This window comes from Paralichthys olivaceus, chromosome 16, assembly GCF_024713975.1.
Source record: "Paralichthys olivaceus isolate ysfri-2021 chromosome 16, ASM2471397v2, whole genome shotgun sequence".
Taxonomy (NCBI): domain Eukaryota; kingdom Metazoa; phylum Chordata; class Actinopteri; order Pleuronectiformes; family Paralichthyidae; genus Paralichthys; species Paralichthys olivaceus.
Window position 1 is genome coordinate 160001 of NC_091108.1, and position 23884 is coordinate 183884.

Genomic DNA, 23884 nt, shown 5'->3' on the forward strand with positions numbered 1-23884 from the left:
GACGATGCAAACCTGACGAAGGCTGAGCTGGAGGAGCAGATGGAGAAGATGAGAGCTGAGCTGTGTAACCTGGAGCGTGACCACGAGCAGGTCGCACAAAACTGTTCAAAAAACACACAGTTTAAATCACCACACACACACAATACAGTTTATTTCAAAAAACATTTTACTTTATAGATAAAAATCGAAATAAATTCTTTAGTTTATGATTTAATGTCAGATTATCAGTTGAAGATTCAATAATTTAAGTGATTTTTGATGGATTTATGTTGTTAAATGACAAAAGGTGTAAAATAATTTCTGCAGTCGTCAGTGTTTGTCTTTGAAATTTCCCTTTTATGAGCTGCAGTCATGTGACCTGTGTACTTCCTGATGCCTGCCTATCCAGGACGTTCGAGTCCTGTACAGTCAGATGGCGGGACGTGAGGTAGATGAACCAGACGCTCCCATCGAGACAAGTCTTGACCAGATCCTGAGTCACATCAGGAGCCACTGGGAGAAAGTGACAGAGAGGAACCGAGCGGAGACGGACAGCTACCAGCTGGACTGTAAGGTGAGGACGTATCACCTGCTCGGGTACACTCACAGGCCACACTGTTCCTTTAACCAGCTTCTGACACGTGTGTGTGTCCTGCAGGAGGCGCAGTGTGTGAGTAGCAGACTGAGTCCGGAGGAGGAGCAGGTGGAAGCGCTGAAGGCCGAGTGTAACGACACAGGCTGTAAGATCCAGAGTCTGCAGGCTGAGACCGAGTCCATCAGAGCACTGGTGAGATGGACAAAGATCAATACCCTGAACAATACCCTGATTATTAACCTGATTAACCAGATCAATAATCCGATCATTAATCTTCTCTCTGCAGAAACGAGGTCTGGAGAACTCGCTGAGCGACGCTCGTCACTGGCACGACATGGAACTTCAGAACCTGGGCTCGGTGGTTGCCAAGCTGGAGGCAGAGCTCACCGACGTGAACGGAGAGATCGAGCAGCAGCGCCGCGACTACGACACATTGCTCAGCAACAAGCAGCGTCTGGAGCAGGAGATCGGGATGTACCACGGCGTCCTTGATGGAGAGGAGAGCCGCTTCCTGCCCGCTAATACACCGTGAGTCAATGTGAAAAACGACAAAACATCAGACTCATGAAGACAAACTTGAGTAAAAATGTCTCTGAGTCATGAACTTGTCATATTTACCTGTTCAGGTGTTTAGGTCGAGTCTCTGAGCCTGAGGGAGCCGCTGCAGAATCCAGGACTGAATCAGGTCCTCCAGGTTCATCACAGTGATCTCTGAGGACGTGAGGAGACTGAAGCATGAAGAGACTCTGATCCAGGAGGACATCAGTGATGTTATAACTGACACTGTCCCCAACACCTGAGGGCTTCACCTGTCCCCACACCTGAGGGCTTCACCTGTCCCCAACACCTGTCCACAGCACCTGAGGGCTTCACCTGTCCCCAACACCTGAGGGCTTCACCTGTCCCCAACACCTGAGGGCTTCACCTGTCCCCAACACCTGAGGGCTTCACCTGTCCTCAACACCTGTCCGCAACACCTAAGGGCTTCACCTGTCCTCAACACCTGTCCGCAACACCTGAGGGCTTCACTTGTCCTCAACACCTGTCCGCAACACCTGAGGCTTCACCTGTCCCTAACACCTGATATTCTTACCTGTCTCGAACAGCTGAGGTAACACCTGAGGTCTTCAGGTGGATCAGGAGTTGTCACGCAGCATCACCCAGAGACATTTTATTTGGAGCCTGTCATGTGGTGGATTTACCTGAGACACATGACCAGTTTACGGCTGAACCATCAGCTATGAGGACATTAAAGTGATGACATCACAGCAGGTGTTACTGATAGTTCCTGGTCAATAAACTGAATTCACTGATCTTTTCAGGTGTTAAAACTTTCTGCCGTTAACAATAAAAAAAACGGGTTTGTTACAGTTTGAACATACAATATTTTTACTTATAAAAATAAACAAACTCAGATTTAAACATAAAAACAATAAAAAAATATATTTAGTGATTTCGGTCATTTGATTATTGATCAATAACTTCACCAACTCACGTCTGATCCGTCTTATTAGTTTTATTATTTAAGTTCGGACGCTCAAGTCAAATGATCCACAAACAAAACTCATAAATTAATGGTTTAATCAATAAAATGCTAAAAACAATGTACGGAGGCCGAAGAGAACAGAAGAACAAAATCAATGACTTATTTAGAAAAGATTTAATATATTTAAATTATATCTTATAATATAACCTCACAGAGGTGTGAATGACCTCTGACGATGAAATAAAAACACGTGTTGATCATTTAACGTGTTTTATTAAACTCGACTGAGTTTAACTTTTTTATTATGAAATAAATAACCATATGTGACTGAGGTGGGGGGGGGGTTGTCATAGAAACATGTTCACTCATTAGAACAAGCAGGAGAACATCATCATTGAGTCTACGATTGATGACATCATAATGGAATCAGCTGGATTGACTGTGACACTGAAGGAAATTTAAAAACATCAAGATTCTACGAGAAGTTCTGGAGCCATCCGCAGGAAGTGATGTCATATAGAGAACATGTGAGTCAGGTCAAACTCAATCAGGAGGAGTCACCTTACACACAATGATCCTGGTGAACCTGTCTCCTGCAGCGCCACCATCAGGACACACTCTGCAGGTGCAGCAGAGATTAGACTTTATGGTTGGTTGAGGAGGGGGATGTGTCACTCTGTCGACCATAACTGATTCATTAGATGAGTGATAAATGGTCCAGTGAAAACGGATCCAAGCAGTCATCCCATTTCATCAGCAGCTTTGTGTTGTCTGGACAGGAAGTGACATCCCTTTGGTCAATTCAATCAAGTACAAAACGAATATTTACTGGTCCATACACAATGTCCAGGACAATGCTAGCAGGTAGCCTTTGTAGGCTAGCGCTACAGTTTTTTCCCATAATCCTACAGATCTGACCTCAGTATGCAGGTCTAAGCATGACCGTAGTACCAATAAAGCTCACTGAACACCACAGGAGGGCGCTGCCTCCCTGCCTGCAGGAGGCAGTAACACATCCGTCCACAGCCTCTGATTGGCCAGTTTAGGTGGGCTGTAGGGGGATGCAGCCCACCCCGACCCCTCCCTCATGACAGACCATGGGGGCCATGAAGGTCCAGCGGTTGGTGTCTGGGTTGTACATCTCCACTGAATTGAGGTTGGACTGTCCATCGTATCCACCCACAGCATACAGACGACCTGACGTGGACACCAGAGACACCCTGCTGCGCCGTGTGTTCATCGCCACCAGGAGGCTCCATTGCCCCGACGCCGAGCTAAACACCTCCACCCCGCTCAGGAAGCCTGACCCGTCGTAACCCCCCGCTACGTACATGTGACTGCCCAGAGACGCTGCCCCGTGACGGCAACGCTTGTTCAGCATCGCTGCTGCAGGGTGCCACCTGTTGGTGTGGTGGTTGTAGTACTCCACCTGGGGGTGTAAATAAATAAAAATCTGTTTTAAAAGGTGAGAAAAATTGTTGTCAATAATGTTTTATTTTATTCATGTTCACAAGCTCAGTGGTTGAATAAATATATCGACCTTTGGGTATAAATCAGTATTGATCAGCTGTATCGATCAGTTAGTGTGTTTTTACTGTTAAACTGACCGTGTTGAAGATCTGTAAACCGTCATGGCCGCCTGATACAAAGATGCGTCCATCAAACACCGTCACACCTGCAGCACTGCGACTTGCACTCATCTCTGTCACCACGGTCCACCTGACGACAACAGGAAGAAACCCCCATAAATCTTCATTCAATCAACCAGGAATTTAAGTCATGTGAGTGAACCCCTGAATCAAAACATGAGCGATTTTTATCTTCAGACAGTAAAAATGATAAAAAAAACAAGGAAACATCAACTTCAACTAAAAAACATTTCTGCTATTTAAATATTCCCTTAAAATCTTTTTTTAAACACCTTAACATCATATTTTTCAACTATTAAAGGTTCAGTGTGTAGAATTTAGTGACATCTAGTGGTGAAGTGTCACGTTGCAGCTGAACACCCATCATTGTCCCCTCTCCTTCCAAACATGAAAAAGAACCTGTGGCAGCTTCAGTTGTCATAAAAACTCTAAAGGTGTTTAGTTTGTCCAGTTTGGACTATTGTGAAAAACATGGCAGCCTCCGTAGAGAGAGTCCCCTCCATGTAAATATAAAGTATTTATATATAAATGACCTTTTCTGGGCTAAAGAAAACTACAATTAATACAATTTAGATGAAATGAACTAGTGAAAACATCATGAGGATTATTCTACATTAAATATCTGCCAATAGATCCTTTCACCTGAATCTTACACACTGGAGCTTTAAAGGGTCATTTTAAAGGAAAACTTTCCTTCAGTTAAAACATGGTGTCGTCATTTTCCAAAACAAATACCTGAACCTCAAACTGGTCCTGGACCTGAACCTGGTTCTGGACCTGATTCTTGTCCTGTACCTGAACCTAGTTGTGGACCTAGATCTAGACTTGGTCCTGGACCACTGACCCCTGTAGAAAGAGGATTTGAGCACCTGTCGGTCTCTGGAGAAAAACACTCCACAGAATTCAGAGAAGACTTTCCATCATAGCCGCCACAGACATAGATGTGTCCATCAACCACCACCGTTCCCATGGCGCTGTGGATGAAAGCACATTTTATCGTCTTTTTGATCAGGACCAGTGTATTGAACACTAATATTGATCACTATTCATTTACGGACTATTCAGACCTGCGCTGACTGTTCATGCTCGACACCCGCGTCCAGTTGTCCATCTCTGGGTTGTAGACCTCCACTGTGCTCAGTCGCGATTGGCCGTCATATCCACCGATGGCGAACAGCAGTCCGTTGACAACAGCCACGCCCACTCTGCTGCGAGCCGTCCTCATTGGCTGACAGCGTTCCCAGAAGTTCCCAAGTGGATCAAAGACTTCGACCACATTTAGGGAGTCACCTGGAAGAGAAAGAAACACAACGTTATAGGTGACAAGTCAGGTGTCAGGTGGTCTGAATGTGTCTTGACTTGATTCACCGACGTGATCTGCCGGCAGCTGTACGGGTATAAAACATATAAAACAAGGTATGGGGTAGACGCTGTTCTTGTATATTACCTTTTCTAGGTGCAAAAAGAGGGTTCAGCTTTTCACACCTCATATTTATGGATATATACGGAGGTGAAAACGCATCTGAATTCTTAGAATAATGTGTTCAGCTGCAACATGACACTTCAACACTAGATGTCAGTAAATTCTACACACTGTACCTTTAAAGGGAAATTGTTTAAGCTATTTTATTTAGTTGCCTTATTGTGGAAGGTTGGTCAGTAAATTTGTTTCCTGTCCTCATAAGCAGTGTATCTGTATTTGACCTTTATTGTGAAGGGTCACAGACGGAAGTTGTTCTGTTTTGGGAGCGAGGTGTTGACTAGTTGTGAAACAACTTCAACAACAAGTTCAAGCCTCATTCTTCATGTCCTGATTATACTATTACGTCTCAGTACAGGTGAATTAAACTCCTGGCTACATTTGAAATGGTTAATAGGAAGAGAGAGAGAGAGGTGTGTGTGTGTGTGAGTCAGAAACTGAAAGTAAACAAGGATTTCTCCGCTCGCTGTGAACTCCTCTGGTGAAGTTCTTTGTCCAGTGTTGGTGGAAATAAGGCCGTTACATCAGTTCCCTCTTCTCAACTTAAGTTTCAGTGGCTTGTGCACACAAAACGTGACTTGCAAGAGGCAGGACACCATAGTTAGATATTGTAGTTTTATTCTTACGATTATGAAATCGTGACGTTATGAAACCGCAGATATCTCAAAATCGGTTAATTGCGACATCCCTGCAGGTGACAGGTGTCAAGTGACATGAGAGCGTGCACCTGAGCTGTTGAGTCCTCCCACAGCATAGATGAGTCCTGTGATGGATGTGCAGCACCTCTGTCTGGTTTTAAACGTGGGAAGATGAGGACGACGCTCCGGCATCAGGTGGAAATCTTTGGCTTCATCCACCAGGTCTCTGACAAGAAACACAGCAGAGACACGACTGAATGTTTAGACGACAGGTAACGAAACAGAACACCTGGACAGCAATCAGTATATCTGGCTGACAGTTTTACCTAAAAGGCTAACATCTAAATACTGAGCCTGACGCTAAGTTAAACATCAATCTGAAAATACTGACGGACAGGTCTATATGAGCCAATCACACACAAGGACGTCTCACCTGCATTTATGGCAGCAGCGAACCAGTTCGTCCTGCTGGACTCGGTCAGACAGAAACTGAGGTCGACACAGAGGAAGTCTGATCTTTGACAGCAGCTCTGGCAACAGAGGCTCCCGCCGGTCCCGGTCATGATGAACCCACATGAGAACAGCCTCAAACACCTGCACAGGTAACACACACTCAGCATCACACACCTGCACAGGTAACACACACTCAGCATCACACACCTGCACAGGTAACACACACTCAGCCTCACACACCTGCACAGGTAACACACACTCAGCCTCACACACCTGCACATGTAACACACTCAGCCTCACACACCTGCACAGGTAACACACACTCAGCCTCACACACCTGCACATGTAACACACTCAGCCTCACACACCTGCACATGTAACACACTCAGCCTCACACACCTGACGGTCTCAGGTGACACCTCTCACCTGCTCTTCAGCTTTAACGTTGAGTTCATCGCAGCCGACCAGCTCCAGCACCTCTTCCGTCCTCAGAGCCAGAAACTCGTCTGATAAAGAAACGTCCACAAAGTGCTGGTGGAGGAAGCTGCTGGCCGAGTCGTACAGAGTCGTACACATCATGGTCTCTGCGAACTGACGGACACCCAGACAGTTCTTCGGATGTAACCTGAACGCCAAAGAGCAGGAAACATTTACATGTCACACATGTAGAAACAGAATGTTGTGCAAGCGTTTGCCTGTTGAGAAGAAATGAAATAAAAGAAGGACACAGTTTAACTTTGGTCGCTGAGCCTGGAAACAAAGATCACGTGATTAAACATTCATCAACAATTACAAAACGTTTGTTGTACCTGCTGTCATTTCAGAAAGCTTCAGCTGATGAAGTAAATGTGACTGTAAAACATACTACACGTTAAATTTTAGAATTAATTCTGAACATGTACACATGTAAAAACCAAACTGTTGGACTTCGACTCAGTTTGAGAGTTTCTCCATTGACTGACCTCTCCTGGAGGAAGGAGCAGCAGGCATCTTTAACATTCTGCAGCTGCAGGAAACTCGAGCCAATCAGAAGAGACTGAACGTTCTGCTGGTCGATCGCGACGTGGCCGCTGTATGCAAAGTTGATCAGAGCCTCCAGAGCACTGCAGGGAGAGAGGAAGCGGTTAGACGGGTGTCACACTGGTTTCAAACTGGTGTGTGGTTCCCCGTGCTGTCAGTGGGTTCCTCTACAGACAGGAAGTACTTGTGCTAGTCACGTTACCTGGGGTCCATGCCCTGCATCAGGATCTCATCCTGTTTACACTCCACCATGTCGTTGGTGAACATGGCATGGAAGTACGGGATGGAGGCGGCGAGAACGATCCGATGAGCGCTGAACTTATGATCCCCCACCTGCAGAGATACAATACATGTATATAACTGTACCAGTACATACAGTACACATGTAAGGTGTTGTATATACTGTATATACATGCTGCACAACATTAGGAGAATACGTCTCGTTCTCTCTCAGAAGGTGGTGCAGGCTCTGGTTCTGGTTATCTCACACCTAGACTACTGCACCTCCCTCCCGGCTGGTCTATCTGCTAATGTATCTGACTGCTGCAGCTCATCCAGAACGCAGCAGCTCGACTGGTCTTCAACCTAAGTTCACTAACACTCCTCCGTTCCCTTCACTGGTTACCAGTGGTTGCCAGCATCCTTTTCAAAACACTAGTACTTGTACCGTGCCATGAACAGATCGGGTCCAGTCTACATCCAGGACATGGTCCATCCTAACCTCTCTTCAGACTACACTTTGGTGATGAAGATGATGTCTAATGATGGAGCACTTTGTCGTTTACCTTTTTTGAAGCTAATGTTCTGACTTGATTTTTGTTGTTCTGGGTTTGTTCTCTCATGGTTGAGGAACTTATTGTGAGTCGCTTTGGATAAAAGCGTTAGCTAAATGAAATGTGATGTAATATACCAGTACATACAGTACACATGTAAGGTGTTGTGTATAACTGTATTTACCAGTACACACAGTACACATGTAAGATGTTGTGTATAACTGTATTTACCAGTACATAGGTAAGGTGTTGTGTATAACTGTATTTACCAGTACATAGGTAAGGTGTTGTGTATAACTGTATTTACCAGTACATACAGTACATAGGTAAGGTGTTGTGTATAACTGTATTTACCAGTACATACACTACACATGTAAGGTGTTGTGTATAACTGTATTTACCAGTACATACAGTACACAGGTAAGGTGTTTTGTATAACTGTATATACCAGTACATACAGTACACAGGTAAGGTGTTGTACCTCACCTGTCCAGCAGGTGAACTGATCCTGAGACTTTAAGAAGATTAAATGTGTCACTGCAGACGATCGATCATCAGTTGAATATAAACTGATCGATGACGTCAGGTCAAAGGTCAGCCCTGTTACCGAAGGTTCAGTGACGTCTTCAGCTCATCTTACAAGCCGCTGTTAGCTCTTGTTAGCATCGTTAGCTCAGTACCAGCCAGCTTCTTCATAACGGGCTGTTAGCTTCTAGCTGATAGCTGCAGGCCAACTCGGCTCTTACCCTGAGCGTGACGTCACAGAGTTTCCCCTGACGTCGGATCTCCTCCATGACGACATAACCTCGAGCCGGCGCGTCGCGCACCGAGAAATGAACCAAGTCCTCGAGCTCTTCGTCCCCCATCGTTAGCACGAGCAGCGCGAACTGAGCCCAGCGAGCTACCGTCCACAGCCTAAGCCGTGACGTCACGCTCACCGGCGGAAACATGGGCAGTCTCTGGCTTCACAATAAAAGACCGCCCCTCCCTAGAAGAAGCAGCGCCTCCTCATGGATCATATTTTATCAACGTGGAGACAGATGAACATCAGAAACACACCAGTAACCTACAGGAGGTCATTTTGTAGAGCAGTGCTCCTCCTGTTCCTCCTCACACAAAGGAGCAGATACCTGCTGCTGGGTTGATGCTCTTCTACTGTCCAGCTCTCCTGGTGTCTCCTGGGTTTAACGTCTCCTGCTGTAACGTCTCCTGGTGTAACGTCTCCTGGTGTAACGTCTCCTGCTGTAACGTCTCCTGGTGTAACGTCTCCTGGTGTAACATCTCCTGGTGTAATGTCTCCTGCTGTAACGTCTCCTGGTGTAACGTCTCCTGCTGTAACATCTCCTGGTGTAACGTCTCCTGGTGTAATGTCTCCTGCTGTAACATCTCCTGCTGTAACATCTCCTGGTGTAACGTCTCCTGCTGTAATGTCTCCTGCTGTAACGTCTCCTGGTGTCTCCTCCACACTCTGGAGACTGTGCTGGAGACACAAACCTTCTTGTGACCACAGGTATGGATGAGTCCTCCTTATGGTTTAAATTATGAACAAGGACTCAACAAAACAGAAGAAATGACTTGTATAAACTGTGATTCATGTTTCATAATTTTAAAGTAAACTGGTAATTTTATCTATATTATTGGCCATCACATTCTCACCGATATGTTGATCAATTAAGTGATGTATTAATTATACTGTAGGAAATTATTAATCAAATATAAACAGACAATAAAATGTTTCAGAAACTGAAGCAGTTTGAAGCTTTCACATTCAGAACATTTGTTTTAATCTTAAATGAGGTTTTGATTGAGAGGATTCTTTAAACCCTAATTATTAGAATATACAATTAATATTTATATAAAAATGTATATCAACCAATCAAACATCAGCATTTCATTAATAAAACAGCAGAAAAACATCTTGACGTAAAAAAGAAAAAGTTTTATTCACATATTTGAATGTTTGACTCGTTGGACACGTGAACAAACATCATGTTGTTTAATTTCTCAGCCTGACTTCAACAGGAAACAAACACATGTCGACAGAGTGAAGTCGGTCTGAGTTTGATTTGTGATGATGTGTTCAAACATCCACGTTTCTGAAAAAAATCACAACATCTGGACCACAGCTGGTTTTATGTTTCAGCTCCAATCTCTTTCAGAGCTGAATGCAGCATCCAGAGTCTTCAAGCTGTCTCAGATGGACTTCTGGGTGGGACCAGGACCAAGTGACAGCATTTGCTGCAGCTGCCTGAGCACCATCAACAGTTTTTACACAGTTATTTACCTGATTGATAGTTCGTTCTCCAGGTCAATGAGGATGTCTTCAAACGTCTTTGTTTTCCTTTGTCCGACCAGGAGTCAAACACCTGATTCAGTTACTGGGACTGAAGAATGATCCTTGAATCATTGATGGTCTGGTCTGTGTGGTGATGGATGAGACATTAGTCATTTACAACATGTCAACATTAAGAACTATAATGTGACAGAGGAACCCAATTTAAGTCCAGATCTAAAAATCAGTTAGTTGATCATCAGCAGGACATTATTTGTGATTTGAAGTTGAAACATGAAACCAGCGTTGTTGATCCTTTAAGTTCAAGCTTTTCTGGAGACAAACACCAATACAAACTTAGACAGGTAAGAGAGGAATCTACAGTGCACTGAGTGTGTACATGTTTACATGTGTTCTATGCCAACAGGTCACTGTTCTCGAATCGTTCCTGGTCATATACCTCTGCCACTACCTTACGTCCTCCGAACCAGCGGTGGTTCAGTGCCTGGATGGCTCGATTCATCTCGGCTGCGTCCAAAAACTCTACAAAGATCTTAACAATAACCTCGGCATCGTCCTCCTCGCCCTGACGCTCCTGGTAGATTATGACACGCTTCACCTGGCCAAACTTCCCACACTCCTCAGTGACCTCACCCTCCAGGTCATCGTCAATGTCGTCAGGCCCGACCATGTTCCTCAGGACCATCACAGTCGACTGGCGGAGAAGAGTCGCTTTTAGAATCTACATTTTGTTGTTTGTTTAAATAATTCATTTTCCAAAAAGTTACAAATAAAAGTTTGACTTTCATTTTTCACATCAGAAAAAATCAACACGTCTCAGAGTCTAGATCAACACGTCTAGTTTCAGTTTAGATTAGAACCAGTACCTCCTGCTTGCGGAGCAGTTTCCTCATCACCATGTGTCTTGCGCTGCTGCCACGGATGCTCATGTGCTCCTGCTCGCGGAGTGGCTTTGTGACTCCATCCTGTTGCACCTCCTGCTGGCGCTCCTCCTCCTCTTTCCTCTCCTCAACAGGTGTCATGGGTGTGGCCAACACAGGGTTCACCAGACCCACCTGTGGCAGGACAGGTCGAGCTGGGGTCACCCCTGAAACAGACACGAAGCAGGAGGGACAGGATGGTCAAAAGGGTGGTGGTGGTTTGGCCACAGGTGTCGCCCCATTCTAATGGAGGAGAAACTCGTACTGGTTGGCAGCTTCTCCACCGGACTGGGACTGACCTCCGGCCTCTTCCACCAACCAGAATATACTCTGGGTGTACTGGTTTACCATGACTGTACCACCCAACTCAAGAGATGAGTGGAATTAATACTGAAGTGCAAACTGATTTTAAGCTTTCATTTGCTATCAGCAGTAAACGCAGGTGTCAACTCCACCCATCTGCGCTATGTCACCACCCAACAAGCAGCTGTAAACAAGAGCACCCACAGACTTCAGTGTTAACCTGACTGAGTGACTCCAGTTCAATCTTCAGTGGCTGATTCTCTTCTAGTCACCATGTTGAGTTTGGAAACTAATACTTACTGTTGGTGCAGTCATAATTTCAGGAGCAGTGAGGACGAACAAACCCACTGACTAAAATCAAATATATACCCCCCCATCCCCCCAAATTGCTCATTAATGTGCGTTGTACAACATGACTGAAACTCCACAAATCACACAGGATCTGAGACTCACTGGCCAATAGGAATGAGGGGCTATGTTTAAAGGGAGGGGCTAGAAACAGTCCTCTTCACTTGGTTGGTCAGTGTGCAGCAAAGGGGAGGGGTTAAGAGGTCACTGTCGGTGCAATTGTTGGGGGTCGAGGAAGGGGGAGGGGGGAGAAGAGAAAAAACAGAGAGAGAGAAAAAAAGACAATAAAAGAGAAAATCTATTAGTTGAGACGCTTCTGAAGAAGCAACACAAACAACAACTGGAACATCTGGAGTCTGTTCATTAAACCAGAATGACCGACAGAGGCGACTCCTTCACAATAAAGACTTCACTTTTATCTTCTTTAACTCACCAGGATCAAGTTTCACAGAATCAAACAGTCACTGACTGGTTTTTACAAATAATAATTGTGTTCACAAGATTCATTTTTCTTCTCCTTACAAAAATCATTGTTGTACAAGTTGCTTATTATTATTTTAACTGCTGTTATTTTTTCACAAATGTTTGTATCTTTGTACAATTTATCTTAACAAATCTCTCATGTTGTATCTACTTTGTTCATGCAGGTCATTTTCATCTTAAATAAATCAAACAGCAACAAATATTTTTGGTAGTTTTGTACAAGTTATTATTAAATGAAGAATCTAATCTTTACACTGAATACAAGAAAAAGAACAAAAACCACAATGAAAGTAAAAGAAGATATATTTCTGACCAAAACCAGAGAAAAACCAACAATGTATTAGCATATTATATTTATATATTTATATAGAGTCTCAGCCACTAAAAATACACATGGAAAATACAACAAGTGATTTGAAAATTCTATGCAAACTATTTAAAGTCGTGTTCTGGTGACGACAGAGCAGCCAATGAACTGCATCATCGGAGGGCGGGTAAAACGCTATGGGAGGGACTTACAGGATATACCTCGACATGTGATGCAGGGATAAATACACTGCTCAGTAAAGTGAGGGAACCTTAATGTTCAGTGTAAAGATCAATGTGTCCATTTTGAAGAACAAGTGATTGTGAATCAGTTTCTCTGCTTTGGTGCAAATCAAAGTCACAACAGGTTCAATGAGACAAAAGTAAACGAGCCCCAACAGGGAATGTTTTTAATGTGGTGTCCACAGACAGCTGCTGTCTCCTGGTCCTTCCTGACTCATTCTAGTTCTGTGTTCTGCTCGGGTCCTCCTCACTACTGGTAGCATGAGGCGCTACCTGCAGCACCATCAGGGTGCACAGGTAGTCCAGCTCCTCCAGGAGGACTCATCCATACCTGTGGTCACAAGAAGGTTTGTGTCTCCAGCACAGTCTCCAGAGTGTGGAGGAGACACCAGGAGACGTTACACAGGAGACACCAGGAGAGCTGGACAGTAGAAGAGCATCAACCCAGCAGCAGGTATCTGCTCCTTTGTGTGAGGAGGAACAGGAGGAGCACTGCTCTACAAAATGACCTCCTGTAGGTTACTGGTGTGTTTCTGACCAAACTGTCAGAAACAGACCCCAGGAGGAGACATGGCATCCTCTAGTGGGACCTGAGTCACAGTCCAGCACTGAGCAGCTCCATTCACCTGAGAACACCAGGACCAGCAGGTTCACCACTGGAGCCTTGTTCTCCTCACAGATGAGCAGGTTCACACTGAACACATGTGACAGACATCCACAGACTGTCCAGGAGCTGTGATGATCCAGGTCTGGTAGGAGATCCCCCAGGACAACATACAGGCACAAGAAGGCCACACGATTCACACACGTTGCATAAGCCTGTGGTTTCAGTTTGTTACTGGGATGTTCAGGTTTGAATCCAGCTTCACTTGGTTGACGGTTTTAGTTTCCATTGATCGTTGTTACGTCATTTTTTTCTCAACTAATTCTACAATGTTCATCAGTAAAGATTTTCCTCTTGAATAATTCATCAAGATCTGATGTGTGATTTAAGTCTTCCCTTAGTTTGTTGAGCAGTGTATTATCAGATACCAGAGACTGTGATTGGGCAGCAGGACATCTTGGTAACAGGGTGTGTGTGTGTGTGTGTGTGTGTGTGTGTGTGTGTGTGTGTGTGTGTGTGTGTGTGTGTGTGTGTGTGTGTGTGTGTGTGGAGGGGGTTGTAGATGCTCCTACCCGTGATGACACCTGGAGCCGGGGTGGTCATGACAGTCTGAGGAAGTCCTCCCAGCTGTTGAGAGAGGAGCGCTGGTCCAGCCAGAGCTCCAAGAATCGAAGTTCCCACTGTCTCCTGAAGCACCACAGAACAAAGTATATTCACTACTGTGGACAAATATATATGAAACAAATATGACAATAGGGCCGCTCGATTATGGCAAAAATCATAATCACGATTATTTAACATAAGCACTCATTGACTTTGGAATATCAAGCACTTCTTAAACTTCAAGGGGAAATAAATCATTTTGACGCCACGGTTCAGCTGCGACTCAACAAGTGACTCTGCTCCTCTGTTCTTTTCTAATCACGTAGAACTGCTCTTTATAAAAACCTGATAAATTCATATTAATGTTCCTGGATAAATGGGTCGCTTCTTCTGCAACAACAAAGATAAAACACAGCATCAAAATCTGCAGGAAGAACTTCAGTCTGCAGGAGTGTGTGTGTTTGTGTCTGCGCGTCTCACTTTCACACAAACTGACCATCACATTTATTTATTTATTAATCGATGATGTTGGATCATGAATCCAGATCGTTCTGGTCACTTTAACCCTGATGTCCTGTCTCTTTATGTCGAGTCTCGTCTTGTGTGTGGCAGGTGTCTCATAAACTCTCAGGCAAATCAAACAAACTAGTAAACTTCAGTCCTGTACGTGTCCTGATAACTTCTAAGTAGTGTTGGTGTTTAGTGTTAACGTGTTAAGTGAGCGCAGGTCAGTGGGGGAGTGACAAAATGCAGCAGGGTAATACAGCACGGTACAAGGGTACCAGGTCTATAATGAATGTCTGCCGACTGGCTGCTGTCGTGTCCTGGCATTTACAGTTGTTACCAGAAAACTCACCTTGTAGTGTGAACAGAGATGCAGGATAATAATCGTTTCATCTCGTTTACTTTGTTTTCATAATTGTTGGACGCCATAATCATAATTGAAATTCAATTAATCGCCCAGCCCTAATATACAACTCGATGTCTGCATGAAACATAAATAAAACATTAAAGAAATGACAACAAATACTGTAGAAAATCAGAAAACATCTTGTCTCAACAGGAAGGTGAATTATTAGTTCATGTATTTGTAACTTCTAAACTGGACGACTCTTTACAATCAGGACATCACAGTGAACCACTCTGCATCAGCTCCCTGATATTGAGGTTTGAATAAATCATCCATCCATTTTCCTCCACTTATCTGAGGTCTGGTGACAGCAGGTTTACCCGAGTTTTACAGATGTTCTCCTCCTCAGCAACACTTTCCACCTCCTTTCTTGATCAGATGGGATGTATGATCCCTCCATGGAGTTCTGGGTTAGGTTTTAACAGTATTGGTGACATGGGGTATCCCTGGCAAAGTCCAACACCCACTGGGAATGTGTTAGACTTTGCTTTCCCTTCCTGAGTTGTCAAACAGCTTGCAGGTTCTTCCTTGAGGCCAAAACTGGAACTGAAAGTCCTTCTTTATGATCTCCCCAAAGGGCCCAAACAAACCAGTAAGGCCAAGTAATTTAGCCTGACCCCCCCACAGTTGTTGTGATCTTTAAAAATAATAATTTGCTTCGGTTGGTTCTCCTCTGATTGAGAGGCAGAGCTTCATGACTGACCTGAGCATTGATTTTCGCGGTGGCAGCAGCAGCAGCCACTGCAGCCGCAGCAGGGAGTCCTCCAGGGGTTGTCGGTGTGAGGAGGGGCATGGGCGGAGTCACAGCCTTCCCCACTCGCAGGTACTGACCCCCCAAGTCAAAAAGGTTCATGGAGGCCACAGCGTCCTGAGATGACTGAGCCTTGTCGTACTCTGAAACCAAAACAACAACAACCATAAAGACTCAGCAGTGCCCTCACAGGCCACAACATGAGCCTTCATCATAAACTGCTGACTGTTGATTTCTGTAACTGACAGTCGTCTACTCCAATGAACTTAAACTCCAAACTGAAGTTTAAAAGGCTCCTGGCTGTTTCTCTGGCATCACACCAACAACAAACAAATATTTCAATTATGAATTAAACTCTTTTCTTGACAAACAAATAAATAATTTAGTTGATGAAAATCAATGAAACTCATCTTCCACATCAGACATGGTCAAACAACAATTGGTATGAGAACACAAAGACACATTCATATCTGAGAAGCTGCAACAAGGTGGTAAAAAATGACAAGTGATTCATTGATTAGCAATTAACCGACAATTCCTTTTCCATTGATGAACTGAAATAATTTGTTTCTGCTCACAAGAACAGAAATATGGTAAATATTGAATTTTTCACGTTTTGACCGAGCAAATAATCGCATGAGAAAATCTCAGTTTTCATTGAAGTTCATTGACTTGCTTCAAACGTAATAAACTGATTTGTCTGAAAGTGCTTGCCTGATACGTCGCGTGGTTAACGGATGGTGAATTATTATGTGATCATCATGTGCTCACCAATGAAGCCGTAGCCTTTGTGCCGCCCTGTAGTTGGCTCTCGGGCCAACATGCAAGACTTGATCTTCCCAAAGGCTTCGAACACACTCTTGATGTCATCGTCAGAGAGGTCGGGGTGAACAGACGCAATGTAAATTCTGTTAAAGGCTCGAGCCTCCTCTGCCAGCTGGTCAATGATTGGCTGAGCCTGACCGATGTTACTGGGCCTCCCAACCTGCAAGACGAGGCAGAGGGAAGAACACCTGAGGACTGCCTATACTGCACATGCATACCCCTAAAAACAATATCTGCATGGCACAATTTAACCTCATCTCATAACACCCTGGAGGAGATAGCATTACATTCAAGTTCCTCCCACAAGTGAAAAAAACAATATACTGAATTGCATGGCATCAACCTCCTAAAAATAGTTTGGACCTCTCAGACCGTTTCCTCAAAACACTGAAAACACCTATGATAAAACCTCCTTTAAAAAAGAATCATTTAGAAAATTACAGGCCCATATCCAAACCCGCATGTTGCAGCAAAATCATAGAAAAAGCTTTTCTACATCAATGAAATAATTGTTTTGATTTCTGGATTTCGACCAGAGCAAAGCACAGAGACTGCTCAAATGATATATGCTTAAATGATATCTAACTAAATACAGACCTGCTTTAGTCCTACTGGATCTCAGTGCCACATTCAACAGTGTCAACCATAAAATATGACTGAACAGACTGGGGAGGATTCTTTAGTACAGCCCTCAAGTGGTTTAAATCTGATTTACAAGTTGGTCCTTACAGACCTGAACTAACAGTAAAGATATGAGGAGTTCTCCGAGGGTCCATTCTTGGTACAGCTCTCTTCAACATCTACATGATCCCACTATGAGACAAGTTGTTATTTGTGAATATGGGCTATACAAATAAAATTTGATTGATTGAATTTGATTGACTAGCTTTCAAGACAATGAAATATTTTACCATAACTATGCAGATGACACATATTTATAAAATAACACCTGATGATTTTGGACCAATTCAGTCTCTGAATAAATGCATTGAACACATTAATGAGTTTTCTCCAGTTAAATAAGGAAAGGAACGTTTAAATGTTAATTGTCATCCTGTCACACATCAACGGGATTGCAATCTGCCTAAGAATAAAACCAGGCTCAGAGAAACTTTGACTTTGTTGTGAGCAGACTGGATCAGGGCTGCAACTATCGATTATCAAAATAATCGATAGTCGATTGACTACTAGTTGGATAAAAAGAGAAAAAAAATTCCAGCTGTTTATTTGAAAAGTAACTTAATCTTCTTGTACAACTCTGTTTACAGAGGTTTACAGACATCTGCAACTTAATTATGATGGTTCCAGTTTCAGATCCCTACAATCTAATTCTGACGAGTCATAGCCCGAGTTCAAGACGTCTTTCATTCTAAGATACCTTATATTAAGTTTGAACCTGTCAGAATGGTGTTGTAGATATCATGAAGTTGAATTATGACTAGTTAGAATTATAGATATCTGACACTGAAAGTAAATAATAATAATGTATTTAACTGAGTTGTAGATATCTATAACAAGAAACCACACATAGTAGTTTGAATCTTACTGATATTACACATGTTGAAAATTGAGTTGTTAAAACAGAATCAAAGATATTGCTTTATTATATATCTTACACTGTATAATCTGTCACACTGACAGTTAAAACGTTGTTGATATTCTAAAGTTAATTCAGGATAGTTGTCTGTGAGTCTCATGAGCTGAATTCATTCTGTATTTACACTTAACTCTTCCAGTCAGTTGCCTTTGTGCTTTCAAATCAATAATCTAGTGCTTTATTGTTGAGTGTCTGAACATTTTACATTTAAACCTGAAAGACGCCATGAGAGCAGCATCACTGTGGTATGAACCTAAAGCTGATAACGATCCTTTAGTAAACAGAGAGAAGAAGAATGGCTCCAACACGTTTTCTCTTCAGGTTCATACCAGTGATGTTGTGCTTGAATTAATTAGTTGTTGCAGCACGACACTTGATTATTGTAACAGCGTCTTTACAGATCTTTGCAAAAAGCTTATCCAAAACGCTGAGACCAGAGTCCTCACCAAAACCAAGAAAATGAAACACATCACACCAGTTCACAGAACTTTACACAAGCTTCCAATGACACAAAGAAGTGTTTCAAATTACTGTTTTTGACCTAAAAGGCACTGAAAGGTTTGGGGCCTGAATACATGTCTGATGTGCAGCAACGAGCCAATCAGAGAATCGTCTGGTTTACTGTTCTGGGCATCAGGACCAAACATGCAGAAGCAGCCTTCGGTTGTTATACTCAGATCAGGACTAAACTTCCAGAGACCCTGAGGTCTCCCAGACTCTTTGCTCCTTTAAATGTTTCTGTTTGCTTTTCCTGATGCAACTTGAAAATGTTACACTTTTCTAAATTTCCTCGCCTTAAAGTTTTAAAACTACCATTTGTTAGTTTCCTCTCTTTTATAAATTTTTTCTGTTTCATGTGTCTTGTATGTTTGTTTAAAGCCCTTTGAATTGTCGCTGTGTCTGAAATGTGCTATATATGTTAACTTGCCTTGTACTGACAGTGTCAGTACTGACCAGTAAAGTACTGTACAGTACCGACCAGTACTGCGGATCCTGTATCGTGCTGGCATCTGATCAAGGTGGCAGCTGACGGTGGATCCTGATGGCGGCAGTGGATCATGATGATGGATTATAATGGTGGATTCTGATCGTGGACTATGATCACAACAAGACTGATAAACAATATGTCTCCTCAGATACTTCCTGACTAGGGGTGGGCATTCGATTACATTTTCTTAATCGATCGTTGCAAGAATTGACGATCAATTTTCGTTTAATCATTACATATTTTTTTATTAATTAAAATACATTATTTAACTTTTTATATATTAAAAATGCAATGAAAATACAAAATACAGCATGTCTTTCCTCGATGAGATATTTATTACGAGAACCACTCTTGTGGCAGTTAAACTGACGTTCAATGGTTAAACTTGAAGGTGTGTGCTGCGGCGCTCTAAAGCAGAGGAGCCTGCAGCTGCGAGCCGGCGCTCTTAAACACAATTGACCCTCGTTTGTTCCAAAATAATAATAATTTAAAAAATCATGTTAAACAATAACTTAACCAAAAACATAATAATACTTAGTTCTGACAGGTTTTGTCAAAATGTAACTCAAAAACTATCCAAAAGGCACCGAGTCTAAAAAGAGGGTGAGAGAGAGATAGCCTACCTAACAATTAATTAGACTACTTAACAAAGCCTCATAAAAATCACTATTGGCCTAACTCACATACAACTTCAGCACCAGTCTACTGATTTCTGTTGATAAAGACAAACATGTTAACGTGCTCTGGGGTCAGACGCGACCGCAGCCTGGTGACCGTCAGTCCAGCTGCCGAAAACACCCGCTCTGAGAGGACTGACGTTGCCGGGATGCACAGGTACCTCCGCGCATTATTCGCAGTATTCAAGCATTTTATCATTAAAAAAATAACGTGATCGACAAAATTCTTAACGATCAATTATCAATTCATCGATTAATCATGCCCATCCCTATTCCTGACAGTAACTCCTCTCTTCATTCACCTTCCATCAAGCTTCTAACTGTTTCCTCTAACCAGTGCTGGAGCTACTCTTCTGTGTCTGACCTTCTCAGTTACACGTGGCGTCTACTGCACTTGTGTCCGTCCTGGGAGACGGGTCCTCACGTGTCTCTGAGGTCTCTACGTTCTTTTCCCTGTTGAAAGGTTTTTTAGTAGTTTTACTCTTGTTGAGTTAAGAACAGATGAGGTCACAGCTCGTTAACCCTATGAGACAAACTGTGATTTGTGAATATGAGCTGTACAAATAACATTTGATTGATGATTGGTTGATTAATAGATACTGACGCACCCATCAGTTGTAGACTCACCTTGATGTTTCTTCCTCCTAATACGACAGAGTTCATCTGTTCCAGAGCGAGTTGAGCCGCCTCTGGCATCTCGTACTCCACAAAGGCGAAACCCTGCGGAGAAGAAGACAGAGACTCAACAAGCTGTCACTGCTGACTCTGATACACTCACTTTAAACACTCAACAACCCATAATGCAACTCTGTGTAACAGACTATGGTTCACTGGTTCTAGCTGAGAGACGTCATGTCAAACAAAGGGATCCATCTGGTTTCTTCCCGGGTTCTAAATGTTTCCTCCCTGAGCAGAACAAAGTGGTAAATGGTAAATGGTTGTATTTATAAAGCGCTTTTCTAGTCTTGATGACCACTCAAAGTGCTTTACACTACAGTTTGCCATTCACACACAAATACAGTGCCACAGCCACCCCAAGGGAACTAAAGTGTGAGATTATTGCACGAGCTGTGTTCCCTGACGCGTGACCTTGTGTTTCATGGTGACCGAGTCCCATGACATGTCGATACTTTTGATTGGTCCAAATGGAGCAAAGGCCTGTCTGATGGTGTCCTCCCCCAGCTCGTAGTAAATGGAGCCCACGTAAACTCGACACATGATGGCCAGAGCTCTCTGACGCTGAGCCGCCACCTGAACACAGACAACCGCCAACATCAGCTGATTTAAAGACACAAAGAGGACAAGGTTCAACAGAGAGGAAGCGTTGACTTACTGACTGAAGAGGAGAGAGAGCGTCTCCGAGACCCATTGTCAGAGACGCCATCTGAGAGGAGAGGTGGGGAAATATTTATTCAGGTTCTGTTTTCCTCTTCCACACGTAAAAAAAATCATGTCAACTGTCGATTCTAAACCTTTCACTAAAAAGTTTCATTTATGACAGCGAACGTCGAAATTTAATTAATTTCTGCTGCTTCAGACTTTTTTAACTTTCAAACTTTTATAGAACTTTCTGCACATGGAGACAAACATAGATAATAAAGTGTTTCCTGTTTCTACCTGGAGGCTGGTGATCTGCTGCTGCTGCTGATGAGCCAGAGTCTGTTTGACAAGAACACTTTTAATACTCTGCTCCATCGCGTACTTCTTAGCCTGCACACAGGAAACAGCCAATCACAGCAGAGATTATACACAGATACAGATCAGAGACTGTATATAAAGATGATCACCGACTGTATAGGTGGATTCAGTTACCTTCTGCAGCGCCTCCTGCTGGTTGAGGGTGAGCGGTGGCAGGCCCAGCTTTGTGCTCTGTCCATTCTCCATGATGAGAATTGCCCCCCACCCCCCACCCACCCCTGTTAACACCAGTAACACTGGGTACTTCACTAGAGTAACTGAGTACTTTTCTACAGTAATTTAGTACTTTTATAAAGTAACTGACTACATTCCTATAGCAACTGAGTACTACTCTACACCGAGTACTTCTCTAAAGTAACTGTGTACTACTCTACACTGAGTACTTCTCTACAGTAACTGAGTACTACTCTACACTGAGTACTTCTCTAAAGTAACTGAGTACTACTCTACACTGAGTACTTCTCTAAAGTAACTGAGTACTACTCTACACTGAGTACTTCTCTACACTGAGTACTACTCTACAGTAACTGAGTAGTACTCTACACTGAGTACTTCTCTACAGTAACTGAGTACTACTCTACACTGAGTACTTCTCTACAGTAACTGAGTACTTCTCTACGCTGAGTACTACTCTACACTGAGTACTTCTCTACAGTAACTGAGTACTTCTCTACAGTAACTGAGTACTTCTCTACGCTGAGTACTACTCTACACTGAGTACTTCTCTACAGTAACTGAGTACTACTCTACAGTAACTGAGTACTACTCTACACCGAGTACTTCTCTACACTGAGTACTACTCTACAGTAACTGAGTACTACTCTACACTGACTACTTCTCTACACTGAGTACTACTCTACACTGAGTACTTCTCTACAGTAACTGAGTACTACTCTACACTGAGTACTACTCTACACTGAGTACTTCTCTACAGTAACTGAGTACTACTCTACACTGACTACTTCTCTACACTGAGTACTACTCTACACTGAGTACTACTCTACAGTAACTGAGTACTACCCTACACTGAGTACTTCTCTACACTGAGTACTTCTCTACACTGAGTACTTCTCTACAGTAACAGACGGGTCTGTGTGACATCAGATCTCTGTTCTGTGACGTCATCTCCATGTACCGATCATCAAAGACCCCTTAGCATCAGCTATAGAACCGTGTGTGCTGTTAGCTTAGCATCAGCTATTTAAACCGTGTGTGCTGTTAGCTTAGCATCAGCTATAGAACCGTGTGTGTTAGCTTAGATTATCTGTATCTGCTGCGATCATCGATTAGCTTCAGATCTGATTTGTGTTTAAACAAACTACTTCCGTCTACCTCCGGTTATCATTAGCTTAGCCTTAGCTTAGCATGGGCCCCTCTCCGCACAGCTGACGTTTATTTTCATTCCGCAGAAGCCGCCGTCACTCGGCCCCGCGGCTTCGACCCCAATCAATAATCAATGGATTCTGAGCTCGAGACGGGTGAGCAGCGGAAACACCGCGGCCATACACGTCACTTCCTCTGGGAGCGGCCTTCAAAGTAAAAGACACGTTTTCTACTGTTGGAATCAACATAAGAAATTAAATGAAAATAAATGTTAATATTAAAAATATAAGTTATAAATTCAATCAAAATATATCCATTGAAAAAACAATAGTATATAATAGTTTGTCTTATTTAAAATATTTTTGGTTTCATTTCTTAAAGGTACAGTGTGTAGAATTTAGTGACATCTAGTGGTGAAATTACATATTGCGGATGAATGCCCCTCACCTCCCCTTCCAAACATGAAAGAGAACCTGTGGTAGTCTTCAGTTGTCATAAAAACTCAAAAGGTGTTTACTTTGGAGTTTGAAGAACTGTAAAAAACATGGCGGCCTCCGTAGAGGGGACCCCCTTGATGCAAATATTAAGTATTTAAACATAAACGGCTCATTCTAGGTTAAAGAAAACAACAATTCATACAATTTAGATGACGCACATTAGTGAAAATTTCACAAGGATTATTTAACATTCAATTTCAGCCAATAGATCCCTTTCACCTAAATCACACACACTGGACCTTTAATTATTCTATTTCATCATTGTTCAGTTGGGAACAATTTAACATCTCAGTCCTGCGAGAGCGCCCTCACTCTGGATCTACCTCACTGACTCTTCTCCTTCTTCCTCACAAATATTTCCCTCTTTTCATATTAGATTTTGTTTTTATTCTTGTTAATTGTTTAATTCAATTTTTCCTTTTTAACTGGTGCTATATAAATG

At 43.0% G+C, this 23884-nt stretch overlaps 3 protein-coding genes across 9 annotated transcripts in view; 1 reads left to right on the top strand and 2 right to left on the bottom strand.

Annotated features, from left to right (window-relative positions):
* The window catches only part of bfsp2 (beaded filament structural protein 2, phakinin), a 2886-nt gene extending 998 nt beyond the window's left edge, over positions 1-1888 (top strand). The window contains exons 3-7 of one of the 2 annotated variants that reach the window (XM_020113719.2): positions 1-90; positions 389-553; positions 638-766; positions 861-1102; positions 1209-1888. The exon at positions 1-90 is cut by the window's left edge and continues 67 nt beyond it. In XM_020113719.2, the coding sequence (XP_019969278.2) occupies positions 1-90; positions 389-553; positions 638-766; positions 861-1102; positions 1209-1221 (639 nt within the window). In that variant the 3' untranslated portion in view covers positions 1222-1888. Of the gene's footprint in view, positions 91-388; positions 554-637; positions 767-860; positions 1103-1200 lie in introns of both variants that reach the window. The other variant, XM_020113718.2, reaches the window with a different exon arrangement.
* A 187-nt stretch (positions 1889-2075) lies between these two features.
* Positions 2076-9172, bottom strand: klhl18 (kelch-like family member 18). Of its 2 annotated transcripts, none has more exons than XM_069511419.1 (10): positions 8820-9172; positions 7503-7633; positions 7243-7383; positions 6707-6905; positions 6261-6421; positions 5917-6053; positions 4777-4999; positions 4579-4683; positions 3668-3779; positions 2076-3489 (listed from the first exon to the last, which is right to left on the bottom strand). In XM_069511419.1, the coding sequence occupies exons 1-10, from the start codon at positions 9021-9023 to the stop codon at positions 3103-3105; spliced, it is 1800 nt and encodes a 599-aa protein (XP_069367520.1). In that variant the 5' UTR covers positions 9024-9172; the 3' UTR covers positions 2076-3102. The 2 variants fall into 2 exon arrangements, with proteins under 2 accessions (XP_069367520.1, XP_069367521.1); XM_069511420.1 differs by having other exon boundaries at positions 8560-8948.
* A 246-nt stretch (positions 9173-9418) lies between these two features.
* puf60a (poly-U binding splicing factor a) lies at positions 9419-23137 on the bottom strand. 5 transcript variants are annotated; one of them, XR_011238795.1, is made up of 12 exons: positions 21737-23137; positions 21542-21634; positions 21258-21308; positions 21014-21175; positions 20552-20644; positions 16609-16822; positions 15790-15980; positions 14146-14260; positions 11233-11453; positions 10911-11060; positions 10358-10492; positions 9419-9553 (listed from the first exon to the last, which is right to left on the bottom strand). XR_011238795.1 is itself a non-coding variant. In XM_020109092.2 (11 exons), exons 1-11 carry the CDS (start codon positions 21806-21808, stop codon positions 10445-10447), a joined length of 1410 nt encoding a protein of 469 aa, XP_019964651.1. In that variant the 5' UTR covers positions 21809-23137; the 3' UTR covers positions 9992-10444. The 5 variants fall into 5 exon arrangements, 3 of the variants coding, with proteins under 3 accessions (XP_019964651.1, XP_069367534.1, XP_019964650.2); XR_011238794.1 differs by having other exon boundaries at positions 10806-11060; XM_020109092.2 differs by lacking the exon at positions 9419-9553 and having other exon boundaries at positions 9992-10492.
* Positions 23138-23884: the final 747 nt, after the last annotated feature.